At 42.7% G+C, this 25,825-nt stretch overlaps 2 protein-coding genes across 4 annotated transcripts in view; one reads left to right on the top strand and one right to left on the bottom strand.

Moving 5' to 3' along the window:
• The window catches only part of TMEM268 (transmembrane protein 268), an 88,131-nt gene extending 78,486 nt beyond the window's left edge, over positions 1 to 9,645 (top strand). For both annotated transcript variants that reach the window (XM_089656378.1, XM_089656377.1), the window contains exons 8-9: positions 5,134 to 5,319; positions 5,742 to 9,645. In XM_089656378.1, coding sequence (XP_089512504.1) covers positions 5,134 to 5,319; positions 5,742 to 5,918 — 363 coding nt within the window. In that variant the 3' untranslated portion in view covers positions 5,919 to 9,645. The remainder of the gene's footprint in view (positions 1 to 5,133; positions 5,320 to 5,741) is intronic.
• LOC149442204 (phosphorylase b kinase regulatory subunit alpha, skeletal muscle isoform-like) overlaps positions 1 to 25,825 on the bottom strand; it is a 326,068-nt gene that overhangs the window by 123,425 nt on the left and 176,818 nt on the right. The gene's annotated exons all lie outside the window — the stretch shown is intronic.

Here is a 25,825-nt window from a genome sequence, read left to right as displayed (position 1 = left end):
TTCTGCTCCTTGCTTAGTCCACTGGTAGGCCCATATTGGTTGTATTGTTTTCCCAACATTTTGCCCTATCAAGGTCTTTGGTGACCCAGCTATTCCTTGTGATCACTCCACCTGCTGTTATATGTATATGCGTACATCTGCTCACTTGTATTGTGGTACAGCTCCTTTTTGTGGAGTCGCTGTTCATTATTCACATTTTCTTTCTTTTCCTGCATTCAGAAATTTCAATAAATACATATTCAACCTCAATTCCCTATGCATGATGGGAATTTATTTCCTTCGAGTGGTGTCACACATAGTGACATAGTTAGTCAGGTTGAAGAAAGAGTTCAACCAATAGTATAAAATAGAATAAATAAACAGAAACTTCCAGAATAATATGCCCACAGTTGATCCAGATGAAGGCAAAAAAACCCAGCAAAGCATGATCCAATTTGCTCCTGCTGAGAAAAAAAATTCCTTCCTGATCCCTCGTGAGGCAATCGGATATTCCCTGGATCAACTTTACCTATAAATGTTAGTATCCAGTTATATTCTGTGTATCTAAGAAAGAATCCAGGCTTTTTTTGAAGCAATCCACTGAGCTGGCCAGAACCAACTCTTGAGGGAGTCTATTCCACATTTTCACAGCTCTCACTGTGAAGAAGCCTTTCCATGTTTGGAGATTACATTTCTTTTCCTCCAGACGTAAAGAGTGCCCCCTTCTCCTTTGTGATGACCTCAGGGTGAATAGCTCTACACCGAGTTCACTATATGAACCACTGATGTATTTATACATGGAGATCATATCCCCCCTTATGTATTATACATGTTGATCATATCCCCCCTTATGTATTATACATGTTGATCATATCCCCCCTTATGTATTATACATGGAGATCATATCCCCCTTATGTATTATACATGGTGATCATATCCCCCCTTATGTATTCTACATGGAGATCATATCCCCCTTATGTATTATACATGGAGATCATATCCCCCCTTATGTATTATACATGGAGATCATATCCCCCCTTATGTATTATACATGGTGATCATATCCCCCCTTATGTATTATACATGGTGATCATATCCCCCTTATGTATTATACATGGTGATCATATCCCCCCTTATGTATTATACATGGAGATCATATCCCCCCTTATGTATTATACATGGAGATCATATCCCCCCTTATGTATAATACATGGTGATCATATCCCCCTTATGTATTATACATGGAGATCATATCCCCCCTTATGTGTTATACATGGAGATCATATCCCCCCTTATGTATTATACATGGAGATCATATCCCCCTTATGTATTATACATGGAGATCATATCCCCCTTATATATTATACATGGAGATCATATCCCCCCGTATGTATTATACATGGTGATCATATCCCCCCTTATGTATTATACATGGTGATCATATCCCCCCTTATGTATTATACATGTTGATCATATCCCCCCCTTATGTATTATACATGGAGATCATGTCCCCCTTATGTATTATACATGGTGATCATATCCCCCCTTATGTATTATACATGGAGATCATATCCCCCTTATGTATTATACATGGAGATCATATCCCCCTTATGTATTATACATGGAGATCATATCCCCCTTATGTATTATACATGGAGATCATATCCCCCCCTTATGTGTTATACATGGAGATCATATCCCCCTTATGTATTATACATGGAGATCATATCCCCCCTTATGTATTATACATGGTGATCATATCCCCCTTATGTATTATACATGGAGATCATATCCCCCCTTATGTATTATACATGGAGATCATATCCCCCTTATGTATTATACATGGAGATCATATCCCCCCTTATGTATTATACATGGAGATCATATCCCCCCTTATGTATTATACATGGAGATCATATCCCCCCCTTATGTATTATACATGGAGATCATATCCCCCCCTTATGTATTATACATGGAGATCATATCCTCCCCTTATGTATTATACATGGAGATCATATCCCCCTTATGTATTATACATGTTGATCATATCCCCCCTTATGTATTATACATGGAGATCATATCCCTCCTTGTGTATTATACATGGTGATCATATCCCCCCTAATGTATTATACATGGTGATCATATCCCCCTTATGTATTATACATGGAGATCATATCCCCCCTTATGTATTATACATGGAGATCATATCCCCCCTTATGTATTATACATGGAGATCATATCCCCCTTATGTATTATACATGGAGATCATATCCCCCTTATGTATTATACATGGAGATCATATCCCCCTTATGTATTATACATGGAGATCATATCCCCCTTATGTATTATACATGGTGATCATATCCCCCCTTATGTATTATACATGGAGATCATATCCCCCCTTATGTATTATACATGGAGATCATATCCCCCCTTATGTATTATACATGGAGATCATATCCCCCCTTATGTATTATACATGGAGATCATATCCCCCTTATGTATTATACATGGAGATCATATCCCCCCTTATGTATTATACATGGAGATCATATCCCCCTTATGTATTATACATGGAGATCATATCCCCCCCTTATGTATTATACATGGAGATCATATCCCCCCTTATGTATTATACATGGAGATCATATCCCCCTTATGTATTATACATGGAGATCATATCCCCCCCTTATGTATTATACATGGAGATCATATCTCCGCTTATGTATTATACATGGAGATCATATTCCCCCTTATGTATTATACATGGAGATTATATCCCCCCTTATGTATTATACATGGTGATCATATCCCCCCTTATGTATTATACATGGAGATCATATCCCCCCTTAATCTCCTCTTCTCAAGAGAGAATAAATTCAGTTCCTCTAATCTTTCCTCATAGCTGATCTCCTCCATGCCCCTTATCAGTTGGGTTGCCCTTCTCTGTACTTTCTCCAGTTCCTTAATGTTCTTTTTGTGAATTGGTGCCCAAAACTGAGCTGCATATTCCAGATGAGGTGTTACTAATGATTTGTACCGGGGGAAATGATATCTCTCTCTCTGGAGTCTATACCTCTTAATACAAGAGAGGATTTTGCTCGTTTTAGAAACCGCAGCTTGGCATTGCATGCCATTATTAAGCTTGTGATCTATCAGAACCCCCAGATCCTTTTCCACCATTGATTCCCCCAGATGTACTCCCCCCCCCCCCTTAGTATGTATGATGCATGCATATTCTTAGCCCCCAAGTGCATAACCTTATATTTATCAACATTGAACCTCATTTGCCACATAGTTGCCCAATTAAACAGTACATTGAGGTCAGCTTGTAAATTGAAGACATCCTGTAAGGACTATGTTGCTGGCATGTGATTGGCTGATTAGCAATTTGTGTTACCAAGCAGTTGAACAGGTGTACCTAATAAAGTGACAGGTGAGTATATATCAGACAGCTCAGCATAGGCTTATGTACTTTCTCAGGTTCCTATAGATCACATCTCTCCCCTTTGGGTAATTCTACATTTCTCATGAGCAAGGTGAGAAAAAAACTCCCACATAGGTCACAGCCCCCTCAGTTGGAAATCCAATGTTTCTCATAGCCACATAGTGCAAAGCCATACAACCAGCTTTATTAAAAAGATTCAAATCCACTTATAGGTTTTGCAGTGCATGTAGCAGAAAGCAAATGTTGCAGATTACAGTTGGACCACTTTCTGTCATACCCTCTGTACTCCTCATCTGCACGTAATCCTTCGTACCCTCTTTACTCCTCTCTTACACATAGTCCCTCAAACCCTCTGTACTCCTCTCCTGCACATAGTCACTCATACCCTCTGTACTCTCCTGCACATAGTCCCTCATACCCTCTGTACTCCTTTCCTGCACATAGTCCCTCATACTCTCTGTACTCCTCTCCAGTGCATAGTCACTCATACCCTCTGTACTCTTTTCCTGCACATAGTCCCTCATACCATCTGTACTCCTCTCCTGCACATAGTCCCTCATACCCTGTGTACTCCTCTCCTGCACATAGTCCCTCATACTCTCTGTACTCCTCTCCTGCACATAGTCACTCATACCCTCTGTACTCTTTTCCTGCACATAGTCCCACATACCCTCTGTACTCCTCTCCTGCACATAGTCACTCATACCCTCTGTACTCCTCTCCTGCACATAGTCCCTCATACCCTCTGTACTCCTCTCCTGCACATAGTCCCTCATGCCCTCTGTACTCCTCTCCTGCACATAGTCACTCATACCTTCTGTACTCCTCTCCTGCACTTAGTCCCTCATACCCTCTGTACTCCTCTCCTGCACATAGTCCCTTATACCCTCTGTACTCTTTTCCTGAACATAGTCCCTCATACTCTCTGTACTGCTCTCCTACACAAAGTCCCTCATCTCCTCTTTACTCCTCTCTTACACATAGTTCCTCATACCCTCTGTACTGCTCTCCTACACAAAGTCCCTCATACCCTCTTTACTCCTCTCTTACACATAGTTCCTCATACCCTCTGTACTGCTCTCCTGCACATAGTCCCTCATACCCTTTGAACTCCTGTCCTGCACATAGTGCATAATACCCTCTCCAGTCGTACCCTGTATATACTGCCCAATATCATATCCTCTGTACTCCTCTCCTGCACTTAGTCCCTCATACCCTCTGTACTCCTCTCCTGCACATAGTCCCTTATACCCTCTGTACTCTTTTCCTGCACATAGTCCCTCATACTCTCTGTACTGTTCTCCTACACAAAGTCCCTCATACCCTCTTTACTCCTCTCTTACACATAGTTCCTCATACCCTCTGTACTGCTCTCCTACACATAGTCCCTCATACCCTCTTTACTCCTCTCTTACACATAGTCCCTCATACCCTCTTTACTCCTCTCTTACACATAGTCCCTCATAGCCTCTGTACTGCTCTCCTGCACATAGTCCCTCATACCCTTTGAACTCCTGTCCTGCACATAGTCCCTCATACCCTATCCAGTCGTACCCTGTATATACTGCCCAATATCATATCCTCTGTACTCCTCTCCTGCACATGCTGCCAGTAAATATATCCTCGATCTTGGCCGCTCTTTAACTTTGTCGCTCTGTATTAATGTTTTTCTTTTTGGTGTCACATTGTATTTTTTTACCATGCAGGAGGATGTCAGACATTGCTTGGAGCAACTATTTATTGTCATAGAAGTTCCTGCAGACCCAATGTTGGCACATATCAGCACAGAAGACCCCGTGACGGAGGAGAGCCCCCTGCTGGCCAGTGAATCCAGAGACAAGCCTGTGCTGTGCAGCAAGAAGATCCCCCTGATCCTGTGGGATGAACCAGAAGTGAGTATCTGGAATGTCCCTCGTATGGTTCTTAAACCTGGCATTTTAGCAAATACATTTCTCTAAAAAACTGTTCACACCTAGGCAGGTGTGACAGAGCATGCATGTTTTTGCCCGACTCCGCCCGATATGTCTTATCAGGAGATAAGAGAAGGGCACTGGAAGAAGGGGAGGATCAGGGAAGTCAGGATCAAACCGCATTTTTACACAATGCAGAGGATTACCCCCTTAGGTTCCACAGTGAGTAGAACAAGCATGCTTTACTGCATATACAGACTGATTTTACTGTTGTGGGTTTAGAAACACTTTAATATGGCGATGCAGAATTGGGGGGAATTCATTCAGCTGTTTTGTTTCGCTTTCAGTTTTAGGGATTTCTTATCATTCATAAAGCCTGTATAACATTAGTTTTTCCCCATCAGGTAATGGCTCGGCAGCTCCTGGTTATAGCAAGTGCCTGTTATGTTCGTCTCCTCATCGCTGGACAGCTACCGAAAGCCTATGGCGCCGGCCACACTGGTGTCCTGGATGTGCCTTGCCCATGCCAGTTTATTGAGAATAGTATACTGACCTCTGGCCGCTGTGTCACATGCATATAGAAAGTAGAACCCCAAAACAACACAGTATGAGACCAATACATGAATCCTACAAACAGCAGTGGGCTCCCTCCCTAGGACAGCAATGAAATCGGATGCAGCAGAAGCTGCTGGAATATGGATGACCTAGAACCGCTGAACAGTCACAGCATGCAGATTGCATTCTCTACAGAACTCTACTCCGTCTCCTGCTGGGACTAATTTGGTCCCTGCTGCAACAAAACTCTACAGGCCTGAGAAGACGACAGCCTGCTGAGAACAATCAAGTTTACATGACTGACTCCAATGTGGGAGACATTTTAAATTGAATTTATTTTAACATTTATCCATATGCAGCTATTTTTTCTGGTAGGAAATATGCTGAATCAAATTTTTCAGTCAGGACTGATAGGCTTTATTATGTTGCTTGTTAAAGGAAATTTTATACTTTTCATAAAATGGGATATGATTCCGAGGGGTTTAGTGAAAGAGCAAATGGTAAAGTGCAGTAACTGAAAGTGTAAGGCTAGGTTCACAGTACCTAGCCATACACAAAACTAGCCTGGCATGCACAGTTGTCCTGTAGCAGACGTATGGCAGTGCCATTAACTGTTAATGAAGGTGCAGAGCGTTTTTGGAAAAGGGTCAGGCTAAGTTCACACTTACATGCATTTTCAGCGCTTCCTGCGTTTTCCTTGTAGGACTGCCCATTCGTTTCAATAGACATATGCATGAGAAACACAAAAAATAAGTCCCTGACCCTTTTCCAAAAACACATCGCACCATCTGATATAGGATGGTGTGTTTCTGTGTCTGATTTTGCACGTGTTCCCGACACTCAGTATTGTAAACCTTGCCTCAGGGACTTTTTTTCTGTGGTTTTTTTTAGGTACAGATAGCCCATTGAAATGAATAGGCTGCCCTACATGCGACACGGGAACGCGCTGAAAATGTGTGGAAACACACATGCCTTTGGTCACAAATGTAGATGCAAACCTAGCCTACGTTCATCTTTTCCCAAAAAAAGGAAAAAGTGAACTTACACCCTCGACCCTCCCCACCCCTATGCACCTTCCTCCATGGGTGATTACCTTTTACTGCCCATGCAGCCAGTGCAGGTGTCCAGGGATTTGAAAGCTGCGGTCTTCTGTCCCTTCTTTCCTTCAGGATGTCGGGAAGGATCAGAGTGATTCTGATTGATCACCACTTCCATGTGATTGCTGTGACCAATTGGAAATGCTCTGGTCTCTTCCAGTGTGCCTAAGGAAAGAAGGGGGCTTTCCCTAGACTGCTGCATTGGCTGCTTGGGCAGTGAAAGGTCATCATCCATGGAGGTAAATTCTGCTGGGGGAAGGGGGTAGGGGAGAGGTTGAGAGTGGATTGTGTTACTTCACCTTTTCATTTTTTGTGAAAAGGTGAACATACACTATAAAGCAGCCTTTCTCAGCCTTTTTACTCTAGAGCAGTGTTTCTCAACTCCAGTCCTCATGGACCCCCAACAGGTCATGTTTTCAGGATTTCCCTCAGATGAAACAGCTGTGGTAATTACTAAGGCAGTGAAACTGATCAAATCACCTGTGCAAAATAATGGAAATCCTGAAAACATGACCTGTTGGGGGTACATGAGGACTGGAGTTGAGAAACACTGCTCTAGAGGAACCCTTGAAGTAATTTTTAAGTCACAAGGAACGCCTGATAAAACTCACTGGGGGTGAGTGGACAAAACATCCCCTACATAGGTGGCCAGTGGAAAGAATGTCCCCCATAAGTGGTGGCGAGGATGTCCCACTTACAGGCAGCTTAGAAGATCATTGATGTCCTGCAGCTGGCTCTGCCAAGTAGCGTTGGAAGTATCCAAGCACCATGAAATTGGAGATCAACTAGCCGTGGCTCAAAAAAAGGCTAACAACCTCTGGAGGAACCCTAGTTGAGGATGGCTGCTTTAAAGCATCCAATCAGAAATCAGTCAGCTTGTGCACCTGATTTGGATTTTATAGAAAGTAATTTGTGCAAATCAAAAATAGTGCAATCCCTTTGGTTACTAGTGATGAGCTTGGGTTCAGCTGAACCTGGAAGGTAGCCAATGAGCTGCAGGTGGGGATCCCCCACTCCACCGCTGCACGAACACAAAGGGGTATGGGTGCTCATGACATCATTGACCATATGGCCATATTAGGTCAATGATGTCACATGTCTCTCCATCCCTTTGTGTTCGTACAGGGAAACCCCTAACTGCAGCTCACTGGCCCATGAATAACAGCTGACTTTGGCTGAACATGCTTTCAGACTGAACCACAGCCAAGCCCAAGCTCATCCCTATTGGTTAGTATTAGTTAGGTGTTTACAACTAGACTTGTTCTGTAATGTTGGTGTCATCTCCCACTCATCCTAGTGGATGCCTCAACTCTTATGAGTGTCAGGAAAATATTCCAGTGTTTATAGGTACCCAGTCACCTTAACCCAATCACCATGGCATGTCAAGACAGAGGATTGTCGAAAAGATTTATGGGAAGTGTAAACAGCTGTGAAACCATCCTATTCTATTTTCATATCCATGGTGCCATGAAGTCTGGGACAGGTGTTAATTGTCCAAGTTACATGGTAAGCTGTGAATTGGTATCTAATCACCAGGGTAGAGATGTTAAAATGGCATTAAATATGCGTAATAGATTTTGTCAAAGGCCCCACCCCTATATAGGGATGGTTGTTCCACTTTGATCTAGCTTGCCTCTGCTACATGAGGGTGGAGGTGACAACAACAAACACAATAGGCCTAATTCACAAAGCTAAGACACCAGGATTTTCAGTTCAGTCCAATAAGATTCGAAAACATGGCTAAATTAGAGAGCTCAGTCTAATGTTAAAGAGGAACTTCACCTTACCTTAAAAATGACAACAATGGCACCTTTACAAACATTTAGGAACAGCAGTAACAGATTCTTATAGATAATTTGTAGGCTTTTTATTCTTTGCATACCTTATTTTTCTTTTCCTACCCATTCATCTCACTGTGGCCATTTTTCACTAAAATCAGATGAATCCATCTCCTTTAACTTCCTGGAACTCTGCATCTGCCTCCAGGAACTTGCATCATCTGAGGGGGAAGGCACTGGAGATGTAGCCTTCCCAGGATACATCTGTGAGGCCAGGACTATATCACCAGTGTCTCACTCAACCAGGAAGTGGAAAAACACTAATTGTGAGTAACTTATAAATGTAAGATGCTGACGTGATTTTTAGTGAGGGGAGGGAAGGTCCACCTTAAAGCTTTGTGAATTACGCCTATTGCTTAAAAAGTATGACCACACACATTCTAGGAGTGCTTTGAAATCAGGGGCGGACTGACCATTTGGAAACTCGGGCACTGCCTGAGGGCCCGGGGTCAGTAGGGGGCCCCATAAGATGCCCCTGGTACCTTTTTCATAGGCTTTTTTGAGTTTGGGCAAGGACACAGGGGCCCCATGATCCCCTATTGCCCGGGGGCCCCATGGGTTGTCAGTCCACCCCTGTTTGAAAGTTTGGACTACTTAAACTGTGCCTTTATAAACCACTTCAAACCAGCATGTTTCTTCATTTCAAAAATTGTGGCAAAAAATTAGATCCCCTTGGCGTGTCTATCCACCAAAAGGGGATCATTTTAGGGGTGTTAAACTGTCCTGACATTTTATTTGATATTTTGTATACTAGTAAGTAAGCAAAATTTGTTTTCTATATAGGAAAAAATAAAAAAAGTGGTTATTAAAAACCAAAAGTTCTGTGTTTCTCAAAAAAAATTATATAAAATGAATTTGGGTACGGTCTTGCATGACCAAGTAATTGTCAGTCAAACTATCACAGCACTAAAAAATATTGGTTAAAATCCTTGCAATGTATATAGGTCGCCCAGAGGGGGAGTGTTTTTTTCTGCACAAAAGTGGAGTTACACTTTAAAGTTTTTTCCCTGTTATATCCACGGGTATGTCTGTGTGAGCTGTTGATTGTTCCAGAACCTATAGTTATATGGTGCTGTCTATAATTGGATGACAACGCTGCTATAGTTCTTTTGAAGTGTCAGTCATTGTTGTCACGCTTGTAGAGTAGCAGATACAGGGGTGACGACGCTGATCAGGAATCCAATAGTACATGACAATATTGCTTACATCGGCATGCACTTTCCTTTGATTTGCCTAAACATCCCCTGGAGTGTTTAACATGAACTGCCATCAACCTCCACTCGCAGACCTGGAGAGAAAATAGCCTAGTAACATTCCACTTTAACAACATTCACACAAAATAAATGTACATGTAGTTTCTCAAGACAAATAGCTCTGCACAATTTTTTTAATTTTTTGGGTTCACACTGATGCGGTGCGGCACATCGCATGTGATTCATGCAAGAACCGCTCTGCATTCCTGTGCAAATCACATGCGATTTCTGTGCTGTGCGATTTGAGACATACATTTTGTACGCCTCAGATCGCACCGCATTCGCACGAAAATAGTGCAGGACCCTTTTTTTTATAGCACCAGAATTGGATCTCATGGATATTCGCACCCATGCGATCCGATTCTGCACATCGCACCATATTTTGCGAAGCAATTTAAGGGTGTCGTTAACATACACGCCCGCAGCGGTTCGCATGAATGGGGTGCAATCATGATGCAGTGCAGAAATCGCATAGAAACCGGTGCGAATTCCACATCAGTGTGAACCCGGGCTTCATGTCTTGCCACCACACACCCTTACCCTAGGTTCACACCTAAGCGTTTTCTGCAGTGTTTTGCATTTTGCAGAAATGCAGTACAGTCCATTTAACATGATTTCCTATGGGACATGTTCACATCTCTGTGTTTTCACCTGGTGCCTTTTTTGGAAATGGTCAGGGACTTTATTGAAAGCCAAAAGTTGCGTTTTTGGTTCTATAGACTTCAATGGAAAGGCTGCAGAAAAGCATGTAGTGCGTTTTTTCTGCGTTTTGCATTTTAAATTTGCCTAGCAACAAGAAAAATAAAAAAATTCACAAAATGCATCACAAATGTGGAAAAACCGCGTCAAAAACGCAAGTGCAAAAACACAAAATGCAATGCAGAAACGGCTGGAACACTAACTGCATAGGTGTGAACCTAGCCTATGTGTTTGTCTCGACTTTCACCTTAAAGGGTAGCCAAACCCAAAATCAAAAATGTAATATATTGCAGCTTTCCAATCCTGAGATGTGGTGACTTCATTAGTGTTCTTTGTTATGTTTGTTTTCCCTTTATTTTGCCTTGGTGATTCAGTCGGTAACACACGTCCTATCATAGGATGGCTACGTACAATCATTCATGCATTGTATCTATGCAGGAGCAATGTAGCCACCCTTGGAGAGCAGCATTGTCACCCTATGGAGAGGGAAGTGTTAGATGGACTAATAGATTCAGAAGGACTTTACGTAAGAGACTAATAAATTGAAATGTACTCCAGCTAACACTTTACATAAGAGACACGGAACACTCCTTACAGAGGGGCTATAAAATTACATTAACTCCAACTATCGCCTTTTTAAGCAACTACAAAAAACTTTTTTTTTCCTTTTGCAAAAAAAGGTTTTACATATGTATATGAATAGATGATCATTGTAAGCAGCCCTGTCAGCGGTAAATTGTTTATCTCAATCCTCTGTCATTTTTGCTGGACAGCTTGGTCTGTTAAAGGAAGTTGATAAATAAAAGACTTACTGGCTGGATCACCAGGTTAAAATAAAAGGGTTTAAAAAAAAAACAAGAAAATCAATACAGCCACCACATATAAGACTTGGCCAAAATCAGATATGGCACCTTTGGGTGAAAAGAGTGGAGATCAGGGCTGGGAATATTGGAGCTCAGATCCAGGCTGGGGGTGGGGGGGGGGGGACATTAGTGGAGAGAAATAATGGCGATCAGGGTAGGGGAGCCAATAATAGAGACTGGAGGAGGGGGAGCCAGTGACGGAGGTCAGGGGCTTGGGAAGCCAATGATGGAGGTTGGGGGGTGGGGAAGCCATTGACAGAGGTCGTGGGGTGGGGGAACCTTTCATGGAGGTTGGGGTTGGCAGAGCCAGTGACAGCAGATAGGGGGCCAGGGGAGCCAATTGTGGAGGACAGGGGCTGGAGGAGTCAGTGACGGAGGTTGGGGGTGGTGGAGCCGGTGATGGGGGTTGAGGGGAGCCAGTGATGGAGGTCAGGGGGTGGGGGAGCCAATGATGGAGTTAGGGGGCCAGGGGAGGCAATGACAGAGGTCAGGGGTAGGGGAGCCATTGACAGAGGTTGGGGCTGGGAGAGCCAGTGACAGAGGTTGGGGGACAGGGGAGCCAGTGATGGAGGTCAGGGGCTGGGGGAGGCAGTGACGGAGGTAGGGGGTTAGGGGAGCCAATGACGGAGGTTGGGGGATGGGGGAGCCAGTGATGGGGGTTGGGGGAGCCAGAAAAGGAGGTTGGGGGTCAGGGGGGCCAGTAAAGCAGGTCGGGGGCCAGGGGAGCCAGTGACAGAGGTCAGGGGCCAGGGGAATCATTGATGGAAGTCCGGGGGGGAGCGGAGACAGTGACTAAGGTCGGGGCTGTGGGGAACCAGTGAGGGAGGTCAGGGCTGGAGGAGCTGATAATGCAGATAGGGAGCTAGGGGAGCCAGTGACAAAGGTTGGGGGAGCCATTGACAGAGTTCGTGGGGTGGGAGAACTATTGACGGTGGTTGGGGCTGGGGGGGGGCAGTGACAGAGGTCGGGGGTTGAGGGGAGCCAGTGATGAAGGTCAGGGCTGTGGGGAACCAGTTAGGGAGGTCGAGGGCTGGAGGAGCCGATAAAGGAGATAGGGAGCTAGGGGAGCCAGTGACAAAGGTTGGGGGGTGGGGGAGCCATTGACAGAGTTTGTGGGGTGGGGGAACTATTGACGGAGGTTGGGGCTAGGGGGGGCAGTGACAGAGGTCGGGGGTTGAGGGGAGCCAGAGATGAAGGTCGGGGGGTGGGGGGGCCAATGACGGGGGCCAGGGGAGCCAGTGATGGAGATCGGGGGTGGGAGGGAGCCAATGACAAAGGTCACTGCAATATATTATATTTTTGTTTTTGGGTTTAATATCGCTCTAAAAGATGGACGCCATATAAAGAGAAGGTCATGAAAGGCTTTCTCCCACTCAGGGGTTAGGTATTGGCATTAGCAGCGATATGATTCAATAGACCAGACTTAGGATCCCCGTACATATTCAGTTCCCCTTTAAGGGAAGAAAGAGAAGAGAACAGGATCTTACAGCTTTTTGGGGGTTAAGGTGGTACATTGAATAACCCCTTTGAACAAGGAAAGAAATACAGGATGGAAAGAACAAAAGGTGTGGTCCCCTACAAAAAAGAGGATGTAGAGCAGTCCATAAACTCAAAAACAGTATTAGAACCAGGTCACCCCAGAACACGGTGCGTGTAAGGTGTTCAAAATGCGCTGCCTTTGTAATCTGCTATGGGTGCCAATACAACGCAGTGCACACGATACCGCAGCATGCAGGCGATTTGGTGTGACGCGTTTTTCAAAAGTTGCACACGCACTACTTTTTGAGTATTCTGATATGATTTGAACTGCAGAGGAACACACAGGAATCGCACTGGAACACGGGCAGCATTTCTGTGTGATTCTGGTATGAACCGGTCCACTTTCAAAATAATAAAATTGCCACACAAGATATTTTGTGATTTAATGTTTTTAAAAATTTCCTTTCAATGTCAATCCAAAGCTGCTGTAATTATATAAGATTGTGAAAAATTCCCAGAACCGTGGAGGAGTTCTATACATAGTTGTAGAGAATATCCCAGAAATGTCATCATCTGCTTGTGTGATTGGCTCACTGATTTTCTACATTACGGTACAAGTAATATTTTAGGCATGCCCTGAAAAAGGAATTTTATTTTTTGGTGCTATACTACCTAAGGATTAATTATTTCTAAAGGGATGCAGACCCCCTGCAGCCTTTCTCCTTAGAACACTGAAAGTGCACCAGGTGGTTGTAGTGAACAAGGCTCTCCCATTCAGGAATCAGTCATGCAAGGACACAGTGGAAGGAACACCATCCTCTTCAGAGCAAAGGTAAGACTGCTACAAAGTCTGGTAAAATCTTTGTGATGTCCATTGATCACCTATAACTTCATAACAAAAGTTGAGTCGCTCTTTAAGGACGAACTGCTGGTGCTGGAAGAGATCCATTATACGTCCCCAAGAAAAATGTGTATATGCTTAATACTTATGTGGGAATTCAGATGTATATTAGATCACTAAAGGAGAGATCTACTAAAACTGCTGAGTGCAAAATCTGGTGCAGCTCTGCATAGAAACCAATCAGCTTCCAGGTGTTACCCTTAGTTCACATCTATGCGGCCGTGCGGGCCACATTTTGCGTGGGCATGAGAACCCATTCATTTGAATGGACTTCCGTGCCCTGTGACACGCAGGGAAGAAGTCCCTGCACTTCTTCTGAAAACGCAGCCCGCGCGGGAACCTCGGTTCCCAGTACGGTTGCATTTTCCAGTGCAATAATGGACATAATACAGAAATAATGGCACCCACCCGCAAGTCCGCATTCCTGTGGGTGGTGCGGTTGCATGGATTTTCGTGCAGATTCACAGCGGCATCACCCTCACAGATGTGAACCAAGCCTTATTGACAAAGTGTAATTGAACATTCTGAAGTTAGAAGCTGATTGGTTACTGTGCACAGCTGCACCAGATTCTGTGTGCTCCAGTTTTAGTAAATCTCCCCGAGTGCCAGTTCACACCAATGCGGTGCAAATCTGATGCGGTTTCACAGTGTGGCATCACAGTGCAATTTCTGCTGTGACAGATGCGAATTGAATGTGAATTCTGAGGGGACTGGGCATAGCAACAGATGAAATTTACAGCACACCCGCACTAAACCCGCACAGGACCCTTTTTTGGACTAGATCAAATTTGCACCGCATATATGTGCACAGCCTGCATTGGAAATAATGCTTTTGTAGATTACATGCAAATCTATGCTTTTCTGATTGCATCTGATCCGCAAAGAATACGCACTGGGCATAGCAGGAGATGAAATTCGCACCACACCCATACTAAACCCACACAGGACCCTTTTTTGGACCGGATCAAATTTGCACCGCACATATGTGAACAGCCTGCATTGGAAACAAATGCTTTTATAGATTGCATGCAAATCTACGCTTTTCGGATCGCATCTGATCCGCAAAGAATTCGCATCAGTGTGAGCCAGCACTAAATGTAAATAAAATGTTCTCTAATCCCACAGCGAATACTACTAGTACTATTAGACAGAGTAATGTAAGGGAAGTGTACATTAGCAAACAAATCAGTATATAACCCTCCAGTCAATCGGACCCGGTGATTGACGGTAGATGCCGTGAATGACGGCACAGGTAGGGCGCGCGCCGGAACTGCAAAATTGTGTATATCTATCTATATATATACACACATGCAGGGGCGGACTGACCATTCGAGCACTCGGGCACTGTCCGGGGTCAGTAGGGGGCCCCATGAGATACCCCTGGTAACTTTTTATTGGCTTTTTCATAGGTTTTTCGGGTGTGGGTGAGGACACAGGGCCCCATGATACCCTATTGTCTGGGGGGGCCCCATGAGTTGTCAGTCCGCCCCTGCACACACGTGAGTTTGCAGTTCTGGGTAGGGGTGCACGTCCTACCTGTGCCATCACACACACACACACACACACATATACAGTTGCAAGAAAAAGTATGTGAACCCCTTGGGATTACGTGGAGTTTTGCATGAATTGGGCATAAAATGTGCTCTGAACGTCATCTAAGTCACAACAATAGAAGAACACAGTCTGCTGAACATAATACTACACAAACATTAGATGTTGCCATGGTTTAATTGCACATAACATGTAAACATTCACAGTGCAGGGAGGAAAAAGTATGTGAGGCCCTAGCTTAATGACTTCTCCCAGAGTTAATTGGAGCCAGGAGTGAGCCAACCTTGACTCCAATCAGTGTGATGATATTGGATGTGTTGCTGACAGCTGTCCTGCCCTTAAAAAAACACACACCTGTTTTGGGTTTACTGGTTTCAAGAAGCAATGTCTGATGTGAACCATGCCTCGCAGAAAAGAGCTCTCAGAAGGCCTACGATCAAGAATTGTTGACTTGCATGAAGCTGGAAAGGGTTACAAAAGTATCTCCAAAAGCCTTGATGTTCATGTGTCCACGGTAAGACAGACTGTCTACAAATGGAGAAAGTTTAGCACTGTTGCTACTCTTCCTAGGCGTGGTCGTCCTGTAAAAATGACTGCAAGAGCACAGCGCAGAATGCTGCATGAGGTAAAGAAGAATCCCAGAGTGTCAGCTAAAGACCTACAGAAATCTCTGGCACATGCTAACATTTTTGTTGACACATCTACAATAAGGAAAACATTAAACAAGAATGGAGTACATGGGAGGACACCACGGAGGAAGCCATTGCTGTCCAAAAAGAATATTGCAGCACGTTTGAAGTTTGCAAAAGAGCACCTGGATGTTCCACAGCACTACTGGCAAAATATACTGTGGACAGATGAAACCAAGATTGAGTTGTTTGGGAAGAACACACAACACTATGTGTGGAGAAAAAAAGGCACAGCACACCAACATCAAAACCTCATCCCCACTGTAAAACATGGCGGAGGGAGCATCATGGTTTGGGGCTGCTTTGCTGCCTCAGGGCCTGGACGGATTGTTGTCATTGATGGGAAAATGAATTCCAGAGTTTATCAAGACATTTTGCAGGAAAACGTACGACCATCTGTCCGCCAACTGAAGCTCCGCAGAGGATGGGTGATGCAACAGGACAATGACCCAAAGCATAAAAGTAATTCAACAAAACAATGGCTGCAACAGCACAGAATACGCCCTCTGGAGTGGCCCAGTCAGAGTCCTGACCTGAACCCGATTGAAATGCTGTGGCATGACCTTAAGAGAGCGATTCACACCAGACATCCCAAGAATATTGCTACACTGAAACAGTTTTGTGAAGAGGAGTGGTCCAAAATTACTCCAGATCGTTGTGCAGGTCTGATCTGCAACTACAGGAAACGTTTGGTTGAGGTTATTGCTGCCAAAGGAGGGTCAACCAGTTATTAAGTCCAAAGGTTTACATACTTTTTCCTCCCTGCACTGTGAATGTTCACATGTTATGTGCAATTAAACCATGGCAACATCTAATGTTTGTGAAGTATTATGTTCAGCAGACTGTGTTCTTCTATTGTTGTGACTTAGATGACGTTCAGAGCACATTTTATGCCCAATTCATGCAAAACTCCACGTAATCCCAAGGGGTTCACATACTTTTTCTTGCAACTGTGTATATATATATATATATATATATATATATATATATATATATATGTGTGTGTGTGTGTGATTTTGCACACCGTGCCGCCCTGCAGTAGTATTTCTGCTATAGGGTGGCATGGAAGCGGTTAATTATGTTAATCAGCCACATAACCTGTGTAATTAATAGGTGTTCAGTTTTAAAGAGAAGAGGTGGCAATCTTAGGCTACGTTCACACTAGCGTTGTGTGCAGGCGGCAGAGAGGCGTTTGGGAAGCGTTTTTACCGCTTCCCAAACGCCTCTGCCAATTCTGCACATTACAGCACATGGTGCTGTTCTAACAGGAGCGTTTGCGTCGCGTTGCGGCAAAACAGACGCCTCTGGTCAAGTCAGGAGGCGTTGAAGCCTCCTATTCTAGTCTATGGTGCCGGTAGTGGAAGCCGTGGAAGCCTCCTATTCTAGTCTATGCGGAGCGGTAACACCACACAAACTGCATTATAGGCGTTTGTGGGGCGTTATTAACGCTCGGCAAACGCCTAGCAACCGCCGCTAAACCGCGCATGCAACGTTTGCAGAGCGTTTGCCGAGCGTTAAAAAACGCTCCACAAACGCCGGATCAACGCTTGCCAAACGCTATGGGGGCGTTTGGCAAGTGTTGGTAAAACAGCCAAGTGTGAACGAGCCCTTACTTGTCACACTTGTGGCCAGGATGGCGATAAAAATGGGTGGTTAAGCTGCAGTTTTACTGCCTCCTGACCACCCCCCTTAACCTTAAACAATGGCTAGAGGGGGTTGGTCACATACTGTGACTGAGATGCTTTCCGAAATTCACACCCCATGCCGCATTTGGCAGGTAGTGCCAGTGCCAAACTCAACCCATTCAAGTGAATAGGGCCATGCTGCAAATGCATGCAATGTGTATGTGTATGACGCTTTTCAGGGTTAAAACATTCTGACCCATATTGCCCCCTGACAGCTGCCCTCCTTGGTTTCTGGCATATGCCCCTGAACACACAGTCATAAACTCAAATGCCGTTTGGTACAGCACCCATCCGCAGCATATATGTCATAGATTTTGCAGGCTGCTGGCAGCCAAACTGGACACTGTACCTGTGCCCCCCCAGGTGCCTGAGAACTCCGAACTGCCCCTGTGCATGAGGCCAATCTATCAGCTTTCTAATACACTTTTTATTGCTCTCATTTTCTATCACTTTTCAAATAGCACTTTTTTTTTTCTTCCCTTCAGCTTGCTAATAAAGGGGAATGGTCCACAGGTGTGGTATGGCTGGTTCTTCAGCTCACATTTCAGCTTGTTCACACTGGGATCATGAACTTCAAACCTGTAAGTAGCATTTCAAAATCTGTAAATCAATACTATAAACAACAATAATTATTATTTCATGTACTTGCAACACCACAGTAGAGATCTATTCCCCACCTGGAATATCAATTAACAATGTTCCAATATAATAGGGATCTCTCTGTTGTGGATTGTCTACAGTATTTCAATATTTTAGTCTCTTTGAAATGCAATAATACAATATTTATTATACAATATTTAATATAAACTATTAATATTTAACATACAATAATTTAGTCCACTTGAATAAAAAATACAGTGTTTAGCAGTACAATGCTTTTATTATACAATATAATATATTTAATTTATACTATTAATGTGAAACATTTAAAATACAATATTTAATATCCAATATAATATGGGTGATAAAATATTAATATTATACAATAGTTTAGTGCATTCGAATATAATATTTAATACAATATTTTTTATTCAATATAATACAATATGTAATATACACTATTCATATTTAATATGTAATGATTAATTCTCGCTTTTTTTTTCATACAATATTATTCAATACACCCTATTAATATTTAATAGACTTCTGAAAAGCGATTTATGTTTGATAGCGATGTGGCGCCTTCTCACCACCTATTTTAACCCCGTAATTGCCACCCAACAGGTCGCAATAGCATACTTTTACAATGCTTCCCCATTTTCTTGAATGGGTCGCATTTGAAGAGTGATAGTTTTTGCCTCGGACACAAAGCAAAGACTTGCATCAGCGGCAGGTGAACACAACTGTCTTCTTCCTTTGCAGCTTAAGGGGGAGCAGTTGGGAGGTGGGGGGTGTGTGCTAAAATTCACCAACTCAACCTCTCATTTTCAATGTCCCCAACTGCAAGTCTAAACAAGCCTTAAAGTACATGTAAACCCTCACTTTGTAAAACAACCCATTTAGTTTAACGTAGAAATGAAAGGCAAAACCTTTGTGTACAGATATAAAAAAACATTTTAAACACCTTCATTTCCCTTTTTATAAGTGAACACATATCCCCTGTTCTTAGCTGCTTAAGGAGCTCAGAGAACTAGGGGAGGAGAAACAGCAGAACACTGGTCTTCCCATTGAAAGGCTGTCGGGGATGGGGGGGGTGTCAAGATAATAAGTCTGATTATTGGAGGAGAGCAGACTGAGGTCTCAGCAAAGCTAGAAAACTGACCACGCTGTGCTCTCATGCCTAGTGTGGTCAGTGTTTAATAGGAAACCACAGGGACTCGCAGGAACACCAGGGATTTCACACAAAGAAAGCAATACAAAGAGAACGGGGTACTTTTTCATACAAGTACATGGTACAGCAGGCACATATCAGCAATAAGAAATGTTGGGCTTACATATTCTTTAACCTCTTCCCGTCCGGCTCATATCGATAAATGGACAGGAGCGCTGCCAATGCAGATGGACCTTACTAAACCTCCACCCACATCCATTGCTTGTGTGCGCTCCCTGGGCGAGCGCGGCACTGCACAGATTGCTGTACGGGACCTCTGTGTGAGGTCCTGATTCATGTGATCACTGATTGGTCAATCAGTGATCACATGGACAGTAGTAATCAAGATGTCACTTCCTGACATCATTACTTACTATCAGGGGCGGAATGACCATTTGGAAACTCGGCACTGCCCGAGGGCCTGGGGTCAGTAGGGGGCCCCATGAGATGCCCCTGGTACCTCTTTCATAGGCTTTTTTGAGTTTGAGCAAGGACACAGGGGCCCCATGATCCCCTATTGCCTGGGGGCCCCATGAGTTGTCAGTCCGCCACTGCTTACTACTTGTGAAATTTGTGAATGATCACAGAGGTCACATGGTACAAAGCTATTCACAACAGCCTTGTACCATGTGACAAGCTGTGACCAATCACAGCTTGCACAGTATTTCTCAATGGCTGCAGGAATACAGCCAGAGAGGAGAAATTATTGCTTAATGGGTGTAAAAGCAATCAGTGTAAAAAAAAGAAAAAAAAAATCTTCATCACTCCCCACAAGTAGTAAAGTGTCACTGTGGTGACACTGTACTGCTAGGGTGACAGCATGTTAAAAAAAACCCATAAATAATAATATAAAAAAATAAAATAAAAGTAAAAAAAAAAAATTTAATTATAATTTTTGGTTATAAACTAATTTGGGTTTTTTTTTTTACTAAAAAGATAGATGAATACATTTTGGCCAAGATTTATGAAGAAAGATTATTTATTTGAAACATTTTATAAGAAAAACACTTTTTTTTTCAAAATGTTTGGACTTTTTCATTTATATAGCACAAAAATAAAAATCCCAGTGGTGAATAAATACCACCAATATAAAGTTTTATCTGTGTCAAAAAATGCTAAAAAATTCATATGCGTTCCATGACCGCGCAGTTGTCATTCAAAGTGTGATAGAGCTGAAATCTGAAAATTAGCCTGGACTGGAAGGGGGTGAAAGTGTCCAGACTTGAAGTGGTTAAGGGCGTTTGCTATGCGTTTGCAGTGTATTTTTTGACATTATTTGTTTTCTTTTGTTTTGTTTATTCACCGAGTCGCTGTTACATGCATTTGCGGTTTGGCAATGTGTGTTGCAGTACCTTTACCACATTAAATAATGGAAAAATCCCTCCCTTAGGAAGTGGTACTAGCCGAGAGTGTCGACAGATTTAAAAAAAAAATTTAGAGTACATCTTCTAGAAGCAGAAACACAAAGAGGGCCATGGGAATTGCTATAGAATAAAAATCACACACAAGAGCAGACACAGATTGAACTGGTTGGACCGGTGTCTTTTTTTCAACCTTACAAACTATGTAACAATGTATTCATTCATAGCACATATAACATGTCACACATATATCATGTTTTGTCACAGAATTCCCACCTGTCAGTATTGGTGCATGCATACACATTTATTATGATGATGATTATATTACAGGATGTATATAGGGGCGACAGTTTACACAGCACTTTACAAGATAAAGGGGGACAGTTACAATACAATTGCATACAAGAGGGTTAGGATTTCTGATGTGCACACTTCACTTACCACCATATAGAATACAGCAGACTGAATCATTTACATAAATGTGTGGTAATTGTCCAATCTGCACTAGAGGGATCCCGATTATATTGGGACGTTGTTAATTTAAAGTGACTATTCTTATTCTCCCAAAATATGCCATACACATCATTACTCAATGGCCCTGTTATCGATTTTTCATGACATTGTTTCTTACTGTGTTTTCTGCCTTCTTGTTACATCCTCTGTGAGCTCACAAACATCTCTTTATCCCCCTCAATTCTGTTTATTTGGAATGAGTAGTGCATGTAGTAGCAGTCACGTGCACTGCTTCATGTACACTACAAACGTAAGAGGAAAGGTTAGAGGAACTGAATTTATTCTCTCTTGAGAAGAGGAGATAAAGGATGGATATGATCTCCCTGTATAATACATAAGGGGGGGGGGGATATGATCTCCATGTATAATACATAAGGGGGATATGATCTCCATGTATAATACATAAGGGGGGGGGATATGATCACCATGTATAATACATAAGGGGGGATACGATCTCCATGTATAATACATAAGGGGGGATATGATCTCCATGTATAATACATAAGGGGGGATATAATCTCCATGTATAATACATAAGGGAGGATATGATCTCCATGTATAATACATAAGGGGGGATATGATCTCCATGTATAATACATAAGGGGGGGATACGATCTCCATGTATAATACATAGGGGGGGATATGATCTCCATGTATAATACATAAGGGGGGATATGATCTCCCTGTATAATACATAAGGGGGGGGGGGATATGATCACCATGTATAATACATAAGGGGGGATACGATCACCATGTATAATACATAAGGGGGGATACGATCACCATGTATAATACATAAGGGGGGAAATTATCACCATGTATAATACATAAGGGGGATATGATCTCCATGTATAATACATAAGGGGGATATGATCTCCATGTATAATACATAAGGGGGGATATGATCAACATGTATAATACATAAGGGGGGATATGATCAACATGTATAATACATAAGGGGGGATATGATCAACATGTATAATACATAAGGGGGGGTATGATCAACATGTATAATACATAAGGGGGGGATATGATCTCCATGTATAATGCATAAGGGGGGGGATATGATCTCCATGTATAATACATAAGGGGGGATATGATCTCCATGTATAATACAAAATAACGGTAATATGAGCACCATGTATAATAAATAGGGGGGATATGATCTCCATGTATAATACATAAGGGGGGGGTATGATCTCCATGTATAATACATAAGGGGGGATATGATCTCCATGTATAATACATAAGGGGGGATATGATCACCATGTATAATATATAAGGGGGGGGATATAATCTCAATGTATAATACATAAGGGGGGGATACGATCACCATGTATAATACATAAGGGGGGATACGATCACCATGTATAATACATAAGGGGGGAAATTATCACCATGTATAATACATAAGGGGGATATGATCTCCATGTATAATACATAAGGGGGATATGATCTCCATGTATAATACATAAGGGGGGATATGATCAACATGTATAATACATAAGGGGGGATATGATCAACATGTATAATACATAAGGGGGGGTATGATCAACATGTATAATACATAAGGGGGGGATATGATCTCCATGTATAATACATAAGGGGGGATACGATCACCATGTATAATACATAAGGGGGGATATGATCACCATGTATAATACATAAGGGGGATATGATCTCCATGTATAATACATAAGGGGGATATGATCTCCATGTATAATACATAAGGGGGGATATGATCTCCATGTATAATACATAAGGGTGGATATGATCTCCCTGTATAATACATAAGGGGGGGGATATAATCTCCATGTATAATACATAAGGGGGGATATGATCACCATGTATAATACATAACGGGGGATATGATCACCATGTATAATACATAAGGGGGGATATGATCACCATGTATAATACATAAGGGGGATATGATCTCCATGTATAATACATAAGGGGGATATGATTTTCATGTATAATACATAAGGGGGGATATGATCTCCATGTATAATACATAAGGGGGGATATGATCTCCCTGTATAATACATAAGGGGGGGATATGATCTCCATGTATAATACATAAGGGGATATGATCACCATGTATAATACATAAGGGGATATGATCACCATGTATAATACATAAGGGGGGATATGATCTCCATGTATAATACATAAGGGGGAATACGATCACCATGTATAATACATAAGGGGGGATATGATCTCCATGTATAATACATAAGGGGGGATATGATCTCCATGTACAGTTGTGTCCAAAATTATTCAACCCCCACTGCTGTAAAGGGGTTTAGGGACTATAGTGTACATTTGGAATTGTATTCAGAATCAAATCCTACAAGGACGTTGTAACTACCCAAATGCAACTAAAATGACATCAATTGTTTATGTAATACAGTAGTAAATGGTTCTTATGTGGTTTCTTCATTGCCACAATTATTCAACCCCTTAAAGACTACCACTCTGAAGAACAGAGGTTCATACAGGTGCTTTCCATCAGGTATTGAAAACACCTGTGGATGTCACCGAGCAGCAATCAAGCATAATAAGCACCAATTAGGCAGCTTTAAAATGACTGTGATACTCAGCTCCTTCTAGACATTTACTGGTGTGGTTACAAACATGGTGAAGGCAAGAGAATGGTCCAGGAAGACAAGAGAAGAGGTGATTTCTCTTCACAGGAAGGGCAATGGCTATAAGAAGATTGCAAAGATGTTAAACATACCAAGAGACACCTTAGGAAGCATCATTCGCAAATTCAAGGCAAAGGGCACTGTTGAAACGCTACCTGGTCGTGGCAGAAAGAAGATGCTGACTTCGACTGCTGTGCGCTACCTGAAGCGTAGAGTGGAGAGAAGTCCCCGTGTGACTGCTGAGGAACTGAGAAAAGATTTGTCAGATGTGGGTACAGAAGTTTCAGCCCAGACAATAAGACGCACACTGCGTAATGAAGGCCTCCGTGCCAGAACTCCCAGGCGTACCCCCTTGCTGTCTCCAAAGAATAAGAAGAGTCGACTGCAGTATGCCAAAAGCCATGTGGACAAACCACAAAAGTTGTGGGATAGTGTTCTGTGGACTGATGAAACAAAATTAGAACTGTTTGGGCCCATGGATCAACGCTATGTTTGGAGGAGGAAGAACAAGGCCTATGATGAAAAGAACACCTTGCCTACTGTGAAGCATGGTGGAGGGTCAATCATGCTTTGGGGCTGTTTTGCTTCTGCAGGTACAGGGAAGCTTCAGCGTGTGCAAGGTACCATGAATTCTCTTCAGTACCAGGAGATATTGGATGGAAACGTGATGCAGTCCGTCACACACCTGAGGCTTGGGAGACGTTGGACCTTTCAACAGGACAATGATCCCAAGCATACCTCCAAGTCCACTAGAGCATGGTTGCAGAGGAAAGGCTGGAACATTTTGGAGTGGCCATCGCAGTCACCAGACTTAAATCCGATTGAGAACCTCTGGTGGGACTTAAAGAAAGCAGTTGCAGTGCGCAAGCCTAAGAATGTGACTGAACTGGAGGCCTTTGCCCATGAAGAATGGGCGAAGATACCCGTAGATCGCTGCAAGACACTTGTGTCAAGCTATGCTTCACGTTTAAAAGCTGTTATAACTGTAAAAGGATGCTGTACTAAGTACTAAGATTGAATGTCACTTGGGGGTTGAATAAAACTGATAATGCTGTGAGCACAGAAAAGACATTTGTGGTTATTTCATTATAACTGTTATGTTATATTTGTCTGACCTACAAGTGCCTCTTTAATGTAAATGTAAGCAAGATGACTGAATGATCAAAAGCAATGTCAAACTGGCCAAAACACTCAATTTCAGTGGGGGTTGAATAATTTTGGACACAACTGTATAATACATAAGGGGGGATATGATCACCATGTATAAAATATAAGGGGGGGATACGATCAACATGTATAATACATATTGGGGGGATATGATCTCCATGTATAATGCATAAGGGGGGGGGGGATATGATCTCCATGTATAATACATAAGGGGGGGTGGATATGATCTCCATGCATAATACAAAATAACGGTAATATGAGCACCATGTATAATAAATAGGGGGGATATGATCTCCATGTATAATACATAAGGGGGGATATGATCTCCATGTATAATACATAAGGGGGGATATGATCACCATGTATAATATATAAGGGG

This window comes from Staurois parvus, unplaced genomic scaffold (genome assembly GCF_062004578.1).
Source record: "Staurois parvus isolate SC_StPar_1 unplaced genomic scaffold, SC_StPar_1.0 ptg000902l, whole genome shotgun sequence".
Lineage (NCBI taxonomy): Eukaryota > Metazoa > Chordata > Amphibia > Anura > Ranidae > Staurois > Staurois parvus.
This window is presented reverse-complemented; position numbering and strand designations above follow the sequence as displayed.